We start from the raw sequence: 19652 nt of genomic DNA, 5'->3' as shown, positions 1-19652 counted from the left end.
TGATTGTTTGACGCTTTTTATAGTGTCATAAAGAAGAATTTGACACCATTAAAATTTTCAAACCAGCTTTTATGTCAACCATTTGTTTGAGATAATTGGTTTAAATTTAGTGGTTTATCTTATTTCTGTTTTGTTCTTCTCTTAATACATTTTCTTTTTGTCTTACAGTGAAGACCCTAATTAAAGACCACTAAAGCAATTTGTCATTGACCTTAAAAATCTCAAAATTGTGGTAAATGTAGTGGAAACTTTAGTAATCTAGTGCTTATGGTTGGGGAATTAGATCAAGACTCTCTTGTTTTATTGGCCTAACCCATAAACGGCCCTTAAAGTTGGCTTCACATTTCATTTTGACACCTTCACTCAAACCTTTTTCATTTTGACACTTCAACTCATTTTTTCATGTGCCACTTAAACACAAAACGCTGACCAATCAAAAATAAGAAGAGTGTGTAATTCACACGCGGCTTATGTGGCAAACAACAAATTAAACGATGACATGTGGCATTTGTTCCCAAATAATTTACAATAAATTGAGAGAAAAAAAAGAAAGTATCTTTTCAATTACCCCCACCTCCGTCATCTTCTCCGCTCACCCAATCCTTTGGTTCTATCATATTCCCACAACCACCAAAGCTTTCACCACTAAAATCTTCACTGGCTTCAATAGAAAATCTTCTATCACTGGCTTCAAGTTGTCATTTCACTTAGATAATTTCTCTCGTTTCTCGAATTTGTTTTTGTGTTCTAATTTGACTATCATTTTTTATTTAGTTGATTCACTGCAATATATAGAGAATTGATCTTTTGCATATTTGCATCACGAAACCAAAGATGATACTCCTACATAACTAATAAATTTAACCAACTTTAATTGGAAAGAGAAATCAATTTGACATTATGGGATTTTGTAACGTCCTTTTGTGCCCCCAATGTGCCTGGATATCATAAATAGAGGTTACACACACTTGCTCATTTTTTATATAATAATGGGGAATAGATTTACAAGGACTTTGTACACAGTTTCGCCATTTAGTTATCATAGCAGAGGTGATGATTGAGAGAGAGGTAGGAAGCAAAAACGAGAAATAAATTAAAAAACAAAAATATCCAACTTTTCACAAGCTCAAAAGAGGTGCAAATCACACAATATAATATGACAAGTTAGTGTTTGGTATTTAAGTGGCACATGAGGTAATGAGTAGAAGTATCAAAACGGAAAAGTCCCGAGTAAAGGTATCAAAATGAAAAGCGGAGCAAACTTTTGCGAGCCGCTTATGGGTTTGGCCTATTTTATTAGGCTATTAATTATATAGTTTCTCTGGTCTTATTGTTTACCTGAAAAATGGATAGAGTTAAATTTGTGTATGATTCTAAGGATATGTGATATAATTTGATACAAATCGTATAGAGAAATAGAAATACGAGTATTCTTGACTATGAGAATAAGAATAGTGAGAAGAAGAACGAATAAGATAAAGGAAAATAAACACAAGGGGATATCTTTCAATATGAGAAGAAATCTTTTGTTACAATATCTTTTTCTGCTTATAATCCATCTCATCCTTATAGTAGAGGGATCTTACTTTATATACAATAAAAAATACGTAGTGGAGAGCCCATGATATATTATCTTTTCCCTAATTTCCGTCAGGATTCTCTCCCTTAGTGAGGTTGTAACGGCCTTGTCTGTGAGCTTCGATACTGACTAGAACTCGATATCGGGTCGAGCCATAGGCCTTGACTCGAGCTCGATCCTGACTCGGAGTCTTGAAATTAGGGGTGAGTGTTGGTCGGTATGTGTATCTCCGACAACCTTTTGTCTCGTGGTTCGATTTGGTAATGGGCCCGATAATGATACTGAACTGATCCTTGATCGGACTTGGAGCTCGAGTCCTCAAGCCCTTTCTTCGGACCTCGACCTGACCTTACGTAGATACCTTTTGATCGAAGTATTGTTACCTCGACCAGTCCGTACGACTGATGTAATAGGTTTCGACCGTATACAGATAGTCCCATTGTTTCTCGGAGAGGATATGACGAGAAACGACATGATTTCCCACGGTATGATTAGACGTATATTGACATCAGTATTGAGTCTGACCAAGACGTACGAGGTAGCTGTCCCGTCGGTTCAACTTACCGAGGTATTTAATGCGTGTCAGTCGATGTCGGCCATTATGTGAGAATGAACCGCCTCTGTTTAGCCCATAAATAGCCCGTCCCAAATCAAACTTAATATGTTACCCTAATAAAAAAAATTCCCAAATTTTCTTACTCTTTCCGCCTCTATTTTGCCGTTGGTAGATCCACCTCCATCAGCGTTTGTCACCATAATCCTTTTATCTTCCTTTGCTTTTCCTTTACTTATACCTTATGGCAAAAACTTCAAAAATCATACCGTAGAAGGAGAAAGCTTCCTCTTTCCGGCCGTCCGGCAATAAGGCGCTGACGAAACCGCTTCCCCATGAGTATGTTCCTGGCCCGTGTATTCTAAAGGCCGATTTTAAGGTTGAGAATCCCTCATTGGTTCCGGGCAGATGTGAGCATGTGTCAATGTATATGTGCTCGATAACAGAGGGCCATATCGAAGTCGTGAGGAAGAACTACAACTGGGGTCCCGAGGTCGTGCTTCAAATCCCTTCTCCTGAAGAGAGAATCATCACTCACGTGGATGGGTTTTTAAGTGTTTACACTTACCCCTTCACTTTGGGTCCCGTCGATCCTGTGATCATTGATTTTTGTAGAAGATATCAGGTCACCCTTGGTCAAATTCATCCTTCTCTATGGCACATAGTAATCTTACTTCGCTTCTTTTCCAACAAGGCCGGGGAGCTGGATTTCACCCTAAATCACCTCATACGATTGTATCGGCCTCAAATCTTTCGAGGACTAATCAGGCTCCATCGTCGGGCATCGAAAACTTTAATGTCGAGCATCGACGAAAATAAGGATCGGGGTTGGATGGGCCGTTATATTCGGGTGAGGACTCGTGACCTTATCCTGGAAGAGAAGATGTTGTTCCTTGAGGAATGGAATTTCGACCGTAAGTGATTTTCATAAGGCATTGCTTTTCGTATCTTTCTATGATTCTATCTGATATCTCCCTCCACTATACAGCTGCCCCTTGGATGCCACAAGCGGTACCCGACCTCGAGGATTGGGTTCGGAAGTTAGCCTCGACTTCCTCTTATGCTGAACGTGCTTGGCGTGATTTAGCGAAAGGTAGGTGGGAGGCCAAGAATCACGGTAAGGGTCACTTCTCATATTTTTCGAAACGGTTTTTATGCTCTATTCGCTATTGACTTCCTTTCATGCAGGCATAACCAAGGATGCCATTTTGAGGCTTTCGAGTGGTGAGGAAGGAACCAAGTCTCTAGTTCCGAAACCGGGAAAGATAGAAAACGGAAAGCTGCCTCGCAGTCTGAGGACCCTAAACCCAAAACTCGAAGGGTGAAGAAAAAGGTAATCACTCTTACGATGGACTCGGTCCAACGACTGAGAGATGAAGAAGAAAAAGAAGAAGAGGAAGCTTTGGTACTCGATGTCGTCAGACTTTCCGAGCCGATGACAGCTACACCAGACAGAGCCGGTTCTGATAGCCCGAGGGTCAATCAGCATGTCCCGAACAATTTGCTCGGGACCATGACAGTGGGCCACTTGCCTTCTCTTTCGACCTTTTTCCGCGGAGGAGTTACGGGAAGCTCGAGAATTGAAGACCCCCGATATGGGCAGAGGCTCTAGTACAGGGGAACCTTTTCGGGATTGCTTTGCTGGAGTCGATGATGCCTCCGATATTAATGAAGTTTCTATTCTCCTAGAATAGGCCCAATGTTTCATTTCTCGGGTAATGATTTTACTATGCTTGGTTTCTTCGTTCTTTTTCTAAACCTGACTTGCATTTTCTCCCTTTTGTGTAGGCCCTTCGCAAGTTTCGAGCCGATCTCAGCCAGTGTGAGGCCGAGCTTTAAAAGGTCTCGAGGGAGAGAGACGCTCTGAAGCTTATTTGTGGCCAAAAGGAAGAGGTTATAAAGGACCTTCAAGCAGATTTGGCAAAGGCTCGTGAAGAAGAGGCCGAACTGGATAAACAGGTGAGCATCGTTCTCTTAGAATATGGACTCGACCCAACTGTGGAAGCTAACCCTTCGTTGTCTCAGCTGCAACAAAATGTTGAGACGATCGGGTTGCTTCGAGGAGAAGTCGATCAGATCAAGGCCGAGTGTGATCGGTGGAAAGCGACTATGGACAGCCTAGCTGCAGAAAAAGAAACCATCTTGGCCAAACTATTATCGGTCGATGTTCAACTTCGGTGTGTCAAGCAAAAATGTTTGGCCCAGGCCAGAGGATCGAGGAGCTTGAGATAGGGCTTGCTGAGGCCAAGGCGGAGATCGAGTAGTCAAAAGTCATGGTAGACAAGTCCATTGCTGTGTATCAGGCCAATGCCGAGGCTGCTCAAATGCAGCTAAGGGAGGCTTCTGATCGGGAGCAACGAGTTACTGACTTGGCAAAGTGCCAATCTCGGAGGGAAACCCTCTAGGAAATCCACACTCGAGGTTTTGAACTTTTCGAGGAGCCCGAGCTAAGGCACTTGAAGCTGAAGCAAGGCAGCTTATCTCATTTGATGACGACGATGATGATGAAGAAGGTAGTCCGGGCGGGTCCGATGAAAGTCCTGAAGAAGAAGAAGCTCCCGAAGGAGACATTGACATCGGCCGCAGTTAGGACTTAGTTTTTCTTTTGCAAACTTTTGACCGGTCTCTTTGTACATACCCCCTTTTGTTAATAATAGAGCTTCTTTTGAATGTCTTCTCATTTTCATGCTCGAACGTGTTTTTGATTTTGTGAAGCTTTTGTTATTGCAACCTAATTTTACAGCGGTTCTTCGAGCTGAGTTATCTTGAATAATGGAACCCTTTTGGTCTGTTCTAAGGACAGAGCCTCAAACTCTCGCCGTGTTGGTACCTAAGCTTAATAATTGAGTGAGTGATTATTTTGAGTAAGATAACCCTTAGGCTTATTGATTAAGTGAGTAATTGCTTCTAACTCGAACTCGGTGTATCTTAGCCCGTGGGCCTTTTATGATCGAGTGAGTGGTTCGCTCGAACTCGATGTAATATAGACCTTAGGCTTAATGATTGAGTGAGTGTTTTCTTTGAACTCGAACTCAAAGTATCTTAGCCCGTAGGCTTTTTATGATGGGGTGAGCAGTTCGCTCGAACTCGATATAAGATAGCCCTTAGGCTTAATGATTGAGTGAATGTTTGATTCGAACTCGAACTCAAAGTATCTTAGCCCGTAGGCTTTTTATGATCGGGTGAGCGGTTCGCTCGAACTCGATATAAGATAGCCTTTAGGCTTAATGATAGAGTGAGTGATTGTTTCGAACTCGAACTCGATGTAAGATAGCCCTTAGGCTTAATGATTGAGTGAGTGTTTGCTTCAAACCCGAACTCAAAGTATCTTAGCCCGTAGGCTTTTTATGATCGGGTGAGCAGTTCGCTCAAACTCGATGTAAGATAGCCTTTAGTTTTAATGATTGAGTGAGTGATTGTTTCGAACTCGAACTCGATGTAAGATAGCCCTTAGGTTTAATGATTGAGTGAGTGTTTTCTTCGAACTCGAACTCAAAGTATCTTAGCCCGTAGGCTTTTTATGATGGTTGGCCCTTATGCCTGTTTGAATCATGAAGTAGGAAGATCTTTTCAAAGTAAGATATATCTGAGAAGAAGAAGTTTTCCTTTATAAGTCATTATACATATGTTTGTATCTTGTGCTAGAGTTCGAGCAAAACTACATGGGCATGGTTCGTTTTGACCATTTGGCCCTTACACTTTTCTCTATCGAGACCCTGGCCGATATGAATTTGATATGAAATAACTTTCTTGTGTCGAACTTGATTTATTTGATGGTATCCCTCCCCCAGTATTTGGGGTTTATCATGAAGAAGCCACGAATACTGTTGAATTGCCTTCAGGTAGCACATAATTATTGCCTCGTTAAAAACTTTGCCGGAAAAACCCATTTGGGATAAACGCATGCTTTAAAATCAGAGGTCTTGATATCTTTTGTCGAATTCCTGCAATGAGTTAGTGCCGAATATATGTATAGATGATAGAAAGGAGAAAATCATACCTTAATAATAATATCGTTTGAGTAGTGATATATTCCAATTGTTTGGTAACGGTTTGCCATCAATTGTTCCGAGTTTATAAGACCCTTTTCTGACTATATCGAGGGCGTGATAAGGTCTTTCCCAATTCGGGCTGAGCTTCCCTTCATTAGGATCTCGAGTGTTTATGGTGACCATCCTTAGGACCAAGTCCCCGACCTCGAAATGGCGGAGTTTGGTTCTTCTATTGTAGTATCTTTCGATTCGTTGTTTTTATGCAGCCATTCGAACTAGTGTCGTTTCTCATTTTTCATCTAATAATTCGAGGCTAGTATTCATAGCCTCGTGGTTCGGCTCTTCCGATGTATGTTGGAACCTTGCGCTGTGTTCTCCGACTTCGACTGAAATTAAGGCTTCAGAGCCATATACTAAGGAAAACGGAGTTGCTCCAGTACTGGACTTCGATGTTGTTAGGTATGCCCATAGGACTTCGGGCAGAATTTCTCTCCACTTCCCTTTGGCTTCGCTCAACCTTTTCTTCAGGTTTTGGATGATAGTCTTGTTTGTTAATTTGGCATGTCCGTTCCAGCTGGGATGATATGGTGTTGACAATATTCTTTTTATTTTATGGTCTTCGAAGAATTTTGTCACTTTACCGTCGATAAATTATTTTCCATTGTCGCATGTTATTTCTGCTGGTATCCTAAATCGACACACGATGTGGTCCTAGATGAAATCTATAACCTCTTTTTCTCTCACATTTTCGAATGCCTGTGCTTCAACCCATTTAGAGAAATAGTCAGTCATAAACAAAATGAATTTAGCTTTACCTAGGGCCGATGGTAGAGGGCCGACGATATCCATTCCCCATTTCATGAATGGCCATGGAGAAATGACCGAATGAAGCTGCTCTCCAGGTTGATGGATCATCGGTGCAAACCTTTGACATTTATCACATTTTCGAACGAACTCCTTAGTGTCATTCTCCATGCTATCCCAACAGTACCCTGCTATGATGATTTTGCGAATTAATGGTTCAGCGCCGGAGTGGTTTCCACAAGTGCCTTCATTGACCTCTCGTAAAACATAATCGGTGTCTTCTGCTCCCAAACATACCACCAGCGGTCTGTCAAACGTCCTTCTGTATAATGTTCCATCTTCAACCAGCGTGAATCGAGCAGCCTTGGTTTGTAGAACCCTCGATTCTTTAGGGTTCGATGGGAGTTTTTCGTTCTTTAAGTATTCAATATACTTATTCCTCCAATCCCAGGTTAAGCTCGTGGAATTTATTTTGGCATGCCCCTCCTCGGTTATAGATCTCGAGAGTTGAACGACAGTCCCCGAGTTGATCTTAACTTCCTCGACCGACGACCCCAAATTTGCGAGTGCGTCAGCCTCACAGTTTTGTTCTCGAGGCACATGTTGTAGGGTCCATTCTTTGAAACGATGTAGAGTTACCTGTAATTTGTCCAAATACCTTTGCATCCTATCTTCTCGAAAGTTTTGTTTACTTGGTTCACCACTAGTAAAGAGTCACATTTGGCTTCAATGACTTCTGCTCCCAGACTTTTAGTTACCTCGAGACCTGCAATTATGGCCTCGTACTCGGCCTCATTGTTAGTTAATCTAGTGGTTTTTATGGATTGCCTAATAATTCAACCTGTGGGAGGTTTCAGTACGATGCCAAGCCCGAACCCTATCACATTTGAAGCTCTATCTGTGTAGAGGGTCCAAACCCCCGACGACGTACCCAATTTTAACAAGAGTTCCTTTTCAACTTCGGGTACGAGGGTTGGCGTGAAATCGGCCACGAAGTCCGCTAAAATTTGGGACTTGATAGTCGTACGGGGTTGCTATTCGATATCGTATCCACTGAGTTCGACGGCCCATTTGGCCAATCGACCCGATAATTCGGGCTTGTGCAAAATATTATGAAGTGGGTAAGTGGTTAAAACGCATATGAGGTGACATTGAAAGTATGGTCTTAACTTTTTAGAGGCACTTATTAGTGCAAGAACTAATTTATCTAAGTGAGGGTATCTAGTCTTTACTTCTCCTAAGGTCCGGCTTACATAATAAATAGGAAACTGTGTACCTTGCTCTTCTCGAATTAGGATGCCACTTAGCGCGATTTCCGATACTGCCAAGTATAAGTAAAGCTTCTCATATGTCCTCAGAGTGTGAAGTAGTGGTGGGCTCGATGGGTACCGCTTCAATTTTTCTAGTACCTGTTGGCATTCCAGGGTCCAGGCGAAATCGTTCTTTCTGTTGAGTAGAGAGAAGAACTTGTGGCTTCGATCTGATGACCTCGAAATGAATCGGCCTAAGGCAGTTATCCGTCCGGTTAGCCTTTGCACTGCTTTCACACTATCCACGATGGTGATGTCTTCGATGGCCTTAATTTTGTCGGGATTGATCTCGATTCCCCGATTTGATACCATGAAACCAAGGAACTTGCCCGATCCAACCCCGAAAGCACATTTATCGGGGTTGAGCTTCATATTGTATTTCCTTAAGATCTTGAACGTTTCCTGCAAATGGGTCAAATGGTCCTCTACGCGCAGGGACTTAACTAGCATGTCATCAATGTAAATTTTCATCGACTTACCTATTTGTTCTTCGAACATTTTATTCACTAGGCATTGGTAAGTAGCTCCTGTGTTGTTTAGCCCGAATGGAATTACATTATAGCAATAGGTTCCGTACTTGGTGATAAATGAAGTCTTTTCCTGGTCCTCCGGGTTCATTCGAATTTGATTGTACCCGGAGTAGGCATCGAGAAAAGTAAGGATCTCGTGGCCGGCTGTGGCATCGATCATGCGATCGATGCTAGGCAGAGGAAAAGAATCTTTGGGGCATACTTTTTTTAGAACTTTATAATCTACGCATATTCTAAGTTTGTTCCCCTTTTTAGGGACTACAACTATGTTGGCTAACCACTCGGGATATTTTACTTCCCGAATTGACCCTATTTCGAGAAGCTTAGTTACCTCATCCTTTACAAATGCGTGTTTTACCTCGGACTGAGGTCTTCTTTTTTGCTTCACCGGTTTGAACCTAGCGTCCAAGATCAGCTGGTGTGTTGTTATCAATGGTGGGATCCCTGCCATGTCTAAATGGAACCAAGTAAAACAATATATGTTATCGATAAGAAATTGAATAAGTTTTTCCCTGAGTTCGGGGGTCAATCCCGTTCCCAGGTATACCTTTCTCTCGGGTAGATATTCGATTAATATAACCTGCTTCAGTTCTTCGATCGTAGATTTGGTGGCGTCGGAGTTGTCGGGGACGATGAAAGCTCGAGGTGTCAGAAACTCTTCCTCGTCAATCTTTATTTCCTATTTCACCGGTTCGGTCGAGACTGGTGGCTGTGATTGTTATTTGGTTTCTCGTCTATCTTTAGTGCTCGATCTTTCTGAGGCTGTTAGTATCGGTGTTACCTCATCGACCACAAACATTTCCATCGCAGTATGTTGCTCCCCGTATACTGTTTTCACGCCGTCTGACGTAGGGAATTTCATTACTTGGTGGAGGGTAGAAGGCACTGCCTTTATATTGTGGATCCAAGGCCTTCCGAGTAGGGCATTGTACCTCATATATCCTTCGATTACGTGGAATTTTGGTATTTTGGATGGTTCCAGCTACACTCACTGGTAGAGTAATCTCCCCTTTAGTCATTTCACTGGCCATATTGAAGCCGTTCAAGACCCGAGCTACGGGCATGACTTGATTCTGCAAACCGAGCTGCTCTACTACCCAAGATTCGATGATATTCACAAAGCTACCTCGATCCACTAAAACACGCTTAACTTTAGCTATATTTAATAGGATAGAAATTATTAGAGCGTTGTTGTGAGGTTGAGAGATGCCCTCGGCTTCTTCAATTCTGAATGATAAAGTGCCCTCGGGTACATAACCTCGAGTTCATTTTTCCCCTGTGGTCGGTATCTTTTCGTATTTGAGCACGGAACCCTGTGGAGTATCGACCCCACCGATAATCATATGAATGTTATGCAGAGGTTCCTCTCGTTTATCTTTTTTGCTGGCGTCCCTTTCTCTGAAGTGATTCTTAGCTCGGTCACTGAGGAACTCTCGAAGGTGGCCCTCATCAAATAGGCGGGCTACCTCTTCTCTTAATTGTCTTCAATCCTCGGTCATGTGGCCATGCGTACCATGATACTTGCACATCGAATTCGGGTTCCTTTGGGAAAGGTCGGTTTGGATGGGTCTGGGCCACCTAGTATCTTTGATTCTTCCGATCACCGATACAATGCCCGATGCATCAACGCTGAAATTGTACTCCGATAGCCGAGGTGCCTCTATAGGATCGGCATATTTATCAAAGCCACTCTTGCTCATAAGCCCCCGAGAATTTTGTCCTCGATCACTCTTTCGATTGTTTTGAGCGGCATTGCGCACTGAACCGTTACTCATTCGATCCGCGACGTACGATTGACATCAGTCTCTGTTTGACCTTTGCTCTCTGTCGATGTCCCTATGGTTTTTAATAGCTATCCTGTTTTGATGCATGGATCCGGAATGAGCTCCCAACTGGTCATCTTCGACCCTAATTTTTGACTGATATCGGTTATGTACATCCGCCCAAGTTATTGCTGGATACTCGATCAAATTTTATTTCAGCCAACGTGATGCTATTGAACTTTTCTCATTCAACCCTTGGGAGAAAGCTTGGACAAGCCAGTCATCTGTGACCGTTGGCAATTCCATGCGTTCTATTTGAAATCGGGACACGAACTCCCTCAACATTTCACTACCCCTTTGTTTTACTTTAAATATGTCTGATTTCGTTGCTGCGACCTTTATGGCACCGGCATGTGCCTTTACAAATGAATCCGCTAACATGGCAAAAGAATCAATGGAATTTGGTGGCAGATTATGATACCAAATCATTACTCCCTTTGAGAGGGTCTCTCCGAATATTTTTAATAACACAGATTCAATCTCATCATCTTCCAAATCGTTACCCTTGATGGTACATGTGTAAGAGGTGACGTGTTCGTTGGGATCAGTCGTGCCATTATATTTGGGAATTTCGGGCATCCAGCCCTTTTATCATTGGTGGAGCTCCCGGGATCTGATCGACCCTGGAATTATATGTTTCTTTTTTTTTATCGTTGGCTTTGACTCGTTTTGTGAGTTCCTCGAGCAATTTCGTAATTTTGGGAGTAGTCCCCAATTTTTGCTCGTTTGACTTCACTATGGCTGGCTCCGTTCTGTGGGTGATTTCTCGAAGCGGATTGGGCTCCGACCTACTTTGTACCTGGGTTTGGCTCTGCAACTGAGCTAACGCTATTTGCTGGGTTTGTAACATTTCGAAAATCATGCGCAAGCTAATGCTGTTTTCCTTGACGTTATGGGTATCTCGAGCTGCAGACCGAGTGCCACCACGAATGCTATTTTCGAATTCAACATATAGGTTCGCCTCAATAGCTACATGCGAATTGATATCTATCGGCACTCCGATTCAAGCTCCAACGGCATTTACAAATGGTCTTTCGGTACTGGGTGTCAAGTTATTGTTCTCATCTTGAAGACCGGCTTCGTTGTCGATTGGTGAAGCCATTTGATTGGTAGTTAGTTGTTGTTAATCCGAAATCCAAGATATTTTCGGAAACAAGCACAAAACACAATGGCGTATTTTTTCAGATTCATATCAAATAACCACTGTTATCCTTAGCCCCACGGTGGGTGCCAAACTGTTTACCCGAAAAATTGATATAGTTAAATATGTGTATGGTTCTAAGGATATATTATATAATTTGATACAAATCGTATAGAGAAATAGAAATACGAGTATTCTTGACTATGAGAATGAGAATAGTGAGAAGAAGAACGAATAAGATAAAGGGAAATAAACACAAGGGGATATCTTTCAATATGAGAAGAAATCTTTTGTTATAATGTCTTTTTCTGCTTACAATCCATCTCATCCTTATAGTAGAGGGATCTTACTTTATATACAATAAAAAATACGTAATGGAGAGCTCATGATATATTATCTTTTCCCTAATTCCCGTCAGGATTCTCTCCCTTAATGAGGCTGTAACGGCCTTGTCTGTGAGCTTCGATACTGACTCGAACTCGATATCGGGTCGAGCCATCGGCCTTGACTCGAGCTCGATCCTGACTCGGAGTCTTGATATTAGGGGTGAGTGTTGGTCGGTATGTGCATCTCCGACAACCTTTTGCCTCGTGGTTCGATTTGGTAATAGGCCCGATAATGATACTGAACTGATCCTTGATCGGACTTGGAGCTCGAATCCTCAAGCCCTTTCTTCGGACCTCGACCTGACCTTACGTAGATATCTTTCGATCGAAGTATTGTTACCTCGACCAGTCCGTACGACTGACTTAATAGGTTTCAACCGCATACACTTATATATTAGTTGTTTTAGCAAATTTGTTTCAAAATATATGAGTGTTTTTTATATTATATATATAGAATAGGTGAAAGAAAATTGTTACCAAACTCCATGTTAACTGGAATTTACTACGTCACCAAATCTACAAACGCTCAACTGACTAGCGCACTTTATCTGGTCAAATGACGGGTAAATTTCATTAATGGACATTCATGTTAAGCTTTGTAAAATTATTCTTTTCTTTTTAACACAAAAGTTATTTTATTATTGCCTAGTTAACAGAAATATAAAAATAACCCGAAAATACAAATTTTAGCCGGAAAACTGACATGGCTATCCTAATCCTCGAATTAATTTTATTAAAATTTTACACAAAGTCATCTTCTATTTTGAATGAACAACTTAGTCGTTGCAGCTAGCAAGCTGTGATCATGACAAAAATTGCTGCTTATTTGAATTACTGCTCCAACTAAATGCAAAAATTGCTGCTCATATCTGAATTCACTTTCAAAATCATCAATTGATGTATAAAAAGTTAACAAACTAAATTCATACTTGAATTCACTGATAAAATAAGCCCATTAAGCAGCATCAGCCTAAAACAAATACTACTTAATTAATAAGCAAAATAAATAGTAAAGAGTGCATCACACAGTTGCAAATTGTAGACCTCATCAATTGCAACTGTAGTGACATATTCAGTCATGATTCTTCTCTTCACACTCATGCCTCTTTCAGAAACACCACAGTTAGAATTCCGACCAAAATTTACGTCTTTCATTTCAATTAAAGGTTGTTAATCCATTTTACTAATTTATTAGATGATTAGGATAACCATGTCAGTTTTCTGGCCAAAATTTGCATTTCTCGGTCACCTTTATATTTTTGTTAATTAGACTATACTAAAATGACTTTTATGTTACCTAAAAAAAAAATATATTGTATTACAAAGCTTAACTTGAATGGCTATTAGTGAAATTTACCCTACAATTGACAATCGAATTGTGAAACGAGTGTCCCATGGTAATGAATGGAATAATTATAAATTGCTCTGTAAGAAATATAAATTATAGAGGAAGTATATAAAGGTATAAAAGAAAATATCATTCCAAGGTTAATCCGTAAATCTAATCAGTTTATATTTCAGAAGACATTGAAATACTACCCCAAACCTTTAAGAAAAAAAGAAAAAAAAAGAGGTTGGAGGGGTATGAAAAGATGGATTTGAAATTCAAGATACATTTTGCATTATTGGTGTTGCTAAAAATCTCATACTAGAGTTTTTGATATACACTCACACCTCTCTATAATACCATTTCTATATAATAGTCATTCAATATAAAAGCTAAGTTTTTTTATTGAATCGATTTTTATGTTAGTTATAATATATGTACTCTATAACAACACTTCACTATAACAGCCAAAACATATCGAAACAAACGAGACTGTTATAGAGAGGTTTGACCATAACTAAATATCTAAAAATGGTGCCAATAACAATGCATGTATTAGTGAGGTAAGTCATGCATTTCTTTTCTCGTTATCGGGTGAATGTAAGGCGATTCAATTGAATCCTTTTGTCCAAAAATTATATTGCGTACAAAGGGCAAAATTAAATTCATCTGTTTATATACGAATTGTTGAATCTACTCAGGCATAAAATATCAAAATTCCAGTATAGTGACAAAGGAAGTTCAAGAATTGATAGAGGTCATAGGTTCAATCTTAGGTGTGACTTCCTTGTATTTTTCTGCATCCACTTATTAAAGTTCCCGATTCTTCAACTAGGTATAGCGGTAAAAGAGTTGACCGAAAATCATGGGATAACACGATTCAAACTACAACATAGATAAAAATATACGATGGTAATTTTTTCTTATCTGTCTCAACCTTGGAGGACTTAGTTGTCCATTTACATGTGTTGTGGATAGAGGTGTCAAAATTGGTCACGGAAAATATGACTCGCCCAACCCGTCCATTTATTGAACTCAACACATTTTAACCCACTTATTTATTGAACTCAATCCATCTTGACCTAAGCCATCAAAAGTTGGGCTGATTTTTAGCTCAAATTGATCCATAAGTAATTTTGTCAAAACATCTAAAAAGTAATATGTTTTTGATATGTTATATATGACCATAACAAAAGAAAAAAAAAGTCTTATTTAGTAATTAAATAATTCATAAGAAAATAAATACATTAATTAAATCTTGGTAAGAGTTGTGCGGGTTGGGGTATGACCCAAATTTTAGTCTATCTTGGCCCAACCTATACCAGCCCAAGTAGCTTTTGAGCGAGTAAATGATTCGTTCATTTATTAATTTAGCCCATTTTGACCTACCCAAAATCAGTCCAACCCACCCATTTGACACTCTTAATTGTGGATGTAACATTTATCGAGTAACATAGTTTTCCAATATATATGATGATGGATGTAACATGTATCGAATAAAATAGTCGAAGTGCACACAAAACTTCTTGACTAACTTCTGGACTTGATTGTAAATAGGGATAAAAGTGGAACAGAATGTAAAACAACGAAACCTTAAAAAAAACTTTAGGGTTTTAAAGGTAAACCCCTCATTATTTCCGAAGCGATTATCGCAAGCAATCCAGGCCTATAATGGACATGCGATCGACGGTCTGTTGCAGGCACCCTTGATATGGCTGAAGTTGCTCCTCCTCATCTCGTGAATGTGCAGGTTAGTTAACTAATAGCATGTTTGGCCAAACTTCTAAAATCTGTTTATTTTGAGAAGCACTTTTTTAAAAGTGCTTTCAAAAAAATACTTTTCAAAAAAGTACTTTTGATGAGAATCGGTTTGTATTTGACTAATTAATTTGAAAAATACTTTTGAACAGTAATTAGTGTTTGACCAAGCTTGTGAAAACTGTTTCTAAGTATATTTTTCTCAATGCAAATATAGGCACCCTTAGCTTTTAAGTATAATGTTAAAGATTTGGAAGTGAACGGCAGAGAAACAGTAACTTTTAGGAGTAGTAAGTAATTATAAGGTGGAGAACAATTTTCTCTTCGGATGTAAGTTATTAGTACGAAAATAGAAAGTTGTATGCCAAAACAGTGAAAGCCTTTGCTAAATATTTTAGGTGCCTTAAAAAATATTTTAGTTGCCTTAATAACGCTTGTACAGTCCATTACTCTTTTTTTATAGAAGGTTTTGATACGATTTTTGGGCCTCGAAAGAGTATTAGTTAGTGGGCTCTCTTTTATGTGTAGTTATAGTTAGCCCACAGATATAGTTATTATATTTACATATTAAGCCCGTTATTTCTTTTTATTTCTAGTCGGTATGAGAAATTTGTTATGCCAACTCAGCCACCTTCACGTGGACTAAGCTGTGAGAATGACTTCTCTGTTATATACTCTGTAGTACAGCTCTAGGAGCATATATTGGAGAGTTAATACAATTTATGCTTTTGTTAGCTTCTTTTCTTCTTTGCACTTTCATTTTGTCTATCAGTGGTATCAGAGCACTTTCCTGTTGTAACGACCCGACTTGTCGTTTTAAGAAATTATGCCCCGTCCAGTGACTTAAGGTCTCGAGAAGCTTCACAATATGTATTATGACCCGTGTGTGGTCGAGTTTGGTTTTCGGAAGATTCGAAATTTAATTTAAAGAAAAATTCTCATTTTGAAGCTTAAATGGAAAGAGTTGACCGGGGAGTTGACTTTTGAGCAAACTACCTCGGAATAGAATTTTGATGATGGAAATAGCTTCGTATGATGATTTCAGACTTAGGTGTATTTTCGGATTCGGATTTGGAGGTCCGTAGGACAATTCGACGCATTTTGGCGAAAATTAAAAAATAGAAGATTTTTGAAAAATCCTACCGAAGGGTGAATTTTTGATAACGAGGTCGGATTTCGATTCCGTAAATTTGAATAGCTCCATTTCGTCATTTATGACTTGTGTGAAAAATTTGAAGTCATTCCGGATTGATTTGATACGTTTCGGCGCAAAATATAGAAGTTGGAAGATTTGAAAACTCAAAATTTGATTCGACGTGCGATTCATAATTTCGATATTGTGTGATATAATTTGAAACCCCGAGTAGGCTCGTATTGTGTTACGAGACTTATTAGTAAACTCACATGAGGTCCCGGGTAGCTCAGATGAGTTTCGGACGAGGTCTGGATCGAATTTTAACTTGTTGAAAAATGCCGGGATTTCTGTTGTTTCTGTGCAGACCTGTTGGAATCGCACCTGCGGAAATTTGGGCGTAGGTGCGACCATCGTAGAAGCAAGATGAAGCTCGCAGAAGCGAAATTGGCTGGGCTGGACTGAGGCCGCAGGTGCGAAGAATTTCCCGCACCTGCGTGAGCGCAAAAGCGGAAGCTCTTCTGCAGGTGCGAGGCCAGCGCCAGTGGACGTCGCAGAAGTGAGAATTGGCTCGCAAAAGCGAGCTCGCAGGTGCGATAAAATGGTCCGCATGTGCGCAAACTGGGCAGAATGTTAAGGACCAAAAATTGTCATTTCGCCATTTTCGTTTTGAAATTTTTAGAGCTCGGATTTGGGCGATTCTGGAGGGATTCTTCACAAGGTTGGGTGAGGTAAGTGTTCTATATCTTAAAGTGATTATATTTCATGAATCTATGATTATATTCATCATTTAATTCGGATTGAAATGGAAGAAATCAAGATTTTTACAAAATCTTTCAAAAACAAAAATTTAAGATTTGGAGGTCGAGTTGTTATTGGAATTCAATAAAATTGGTATTGTTGAACTCGTACCAGAATGGGTGTTTGGATTTCATGAAAATTATTTTCGGTTCTGAGAGGCGAGTCCCCCATTGACTTTTGTTGACTTTTTGGAATAAATTTTTAAGTCGACGTATTACTATCCAGAATTCTTTTTGATGAATTTTAATGAAGTTAAACAATTAATTTGGATAGATTTGAGCGGTTCGGAGGTCAATTCAAGCAAGAAGACGATTTTGAAATATCGGCATAACTTCAAAAAAGGTAAGTGTCTTGCTTAACCTCGAGTGAGGAAATTACCCCTTAGGCATTGAGTCTTATGTGCCATTTGTAAAATGTGAAAAGCCTTGTACGCGAGGTGACGAGTATGTACTCGGGCTTATACGTGCAAAATTCATTGAATTAAAGTCTTAGGCATTATTGTGTAGTAAATTGTGAAATTATGAAAAATTATTAAATTATTTATTTGCCATGCCTAAATACTTATTGTTGAATTTGTTTTTATATGACAATTTGATGTGATTGTTACTTGATTATTTATGTAATTCCGTGAATTTGCTGGTTTGATAATTATTTAAATGTAATTTCATTATGGATTTTTTCCTCTGCAAATAACTAATTAAATGAGCTTAAGAAGAGGTATTTATATAATTATTGAAAATTTAGAGTTAATGAAGACTTTGCTTTATGTTGAGTAATTTCTATCTCTGTTTATTATTTTTGGGTGTCGTACACATTGTGTGGAGCTTTCGGCTATTTGTTGTGAAATTAATTGACTTGGTTGAATCTTTGGAATTTTGGTTGTAGTCATTGGGCAAATTGTGATATGAATTGATTTTGTTATGTTATCGTGATAATTTCCCGTGTAAATTATTATGTTGTGTTTATTATTATTTTGAAGATATAAGGGTGACATTTCACCGTTGATATTATGTGGGTATAAGGGTAGCATTTCACTGTGGTTGTGTTTGTTGGAATATTGTCTGGGTGGAGCGATAAGGGTGGCAATATGAGCGATAAGGGTAGCTATTGATATTGCCTTGGCGGAGCGATAAGGGTGGCTATAAGTGTGATAAGGGTGGCTATTGTCAAGGACGATATGTGATGATGTGGGGTTGTGGAGTTGATAATTTTCATGTGATGTTGTGATTTGCTTGTGTTTATTTTTATACCTTGTGCAATTTGTCTTGTTGTTGGTAAATTGATAACAATCTGATTTATGTTGAAATTGGGAGCCTATGGCCATTGTCAGGCGGATTATAAAATGAAATATGGGCATGAGGTACCATGAGTAAATAATGAGGATATTTGGCACGTGAATTGTCCGTGCAGTTGTGATATAAAATATGGGCACGGGGTGCTGTGATGAAATGATAATGATAATTGGCACGTCAATTGTCCGTGCAGTTGTGATATGAAATGAGGGCACGAATTACCGGAGAAATATGATGATTTAATTATGTGCACGAGGTACCGTGGAAATATGAAAATGGGTTGAGACCCATATTTTTATGATTATGAAATGAGGTGTCACATGGTTACTTTTTAATTGAAAGAATTATATTAAAAATATTTATTTGAAACGATTTTTATTCAAAAAGAATTATATGAAAGGATTGTATTTGAAAGATATTTATTTGAAGAAATTATATTTGAAAAGATTTATTGAAAGAATTATCTTTGAAAAATAATTATTGAGAAAACTATATTTGAAAGAGAGTTATTTGGAAGAATTATATGTGACGGATATGTATTTGAAAAACTTGAATTAACTAGGCGTACATGTATTTATTAATTGTTGAGGGATATTTATGGTATTCTTGTTGTCTTGCTGCGCATACCACTGGTTATTTTATCCCGCCCTTATTGCTATCTGTTTTCTAGTATTTTATATATTATATTGCACAGGTTATTAGACTAGTGAGTGTCTTGATTGTACCTCGTCTCTACTCCATTGAGGTTAGTCTTGATACTTACTGGGTAACGACCGTGGTGTACTCATACTACACTTCTGCATATTTTTGTGCAGAGTCAGGTATTGGAGATATCAGACTTGAGCAGAGTTAAAGCGGGACCGTAAGAATTCATAGTAGAGCTACTTTGTCGTCGCAGTCCCTTGGAGAATTTTTATTTCATTGTACTGTTAAATTTTAATCAAACAGTATTGTATATTCGGTCCTCGTGATCATTCCATGTATTCAGTTAGAGTTCGTGACTCAGTACTATGAGTCTTGGGAGGTTGTATATTCATATTTATTCCGCTATTAGTTTTTGTTACTTATTTAATTCAAAAAAGTAATGGCTTCAAAATGTAATAGAAATCGGCTTACCTAGTCTTAGAGACTAGGTGCCATCACGATGCATGTGGTGGGATTTTGGGTTGTGACAATTTGGTATCAGAGCTCTAGGTTCATAGGTTCTACGAGAGGCTACAAAAC

The 19652-nt window shown here is 39.2% G+C and overlaps 1 protein-coding gene across 1 annotated transcript in view; it reads left to right on the top strand.

The window, feature by feature from the left end:
* The first annotated feature begins 13677 nt into the window (after positions 1-13677).
* LOC104094997 (polygalacturonase) overlaps positions 13678-19652 on the top strand; it is a 103063-nt gene continuing 97088 nt past the window's right edge. The window contains exon 1 of the mRNA XM_070177136.1: positions 13678-13755. Coding sequence (XP_070033237.1) covers positions 13711-13755 — 45 coding nt within the window. The 5' untranslated portion in view covers positions 13678-13710. The remainder of the gene's footprint in view (positions 13756-19652) is intronic.

Source organism: Nicotiana tomentosiformis, chromosome 6, assembly GCF_000390325.3.
Source record: "Nicotiana tomentosiformis chromosome 6, ASM39032v3, whole genome shotgun sequence".
Taxonomy (NCBI): Eukaryota; Viridiplantae; Streptophyta; class Magnoliopsida; order Solanales; family Solanaceae; genus Nicotiana; species Nicotiana tomentosiformis.
The sequence above is the reverse complement of the archived record's forward strand: the minus strand, read 5'-3'. Positions and strand labels throughout refer to the sequence as shown.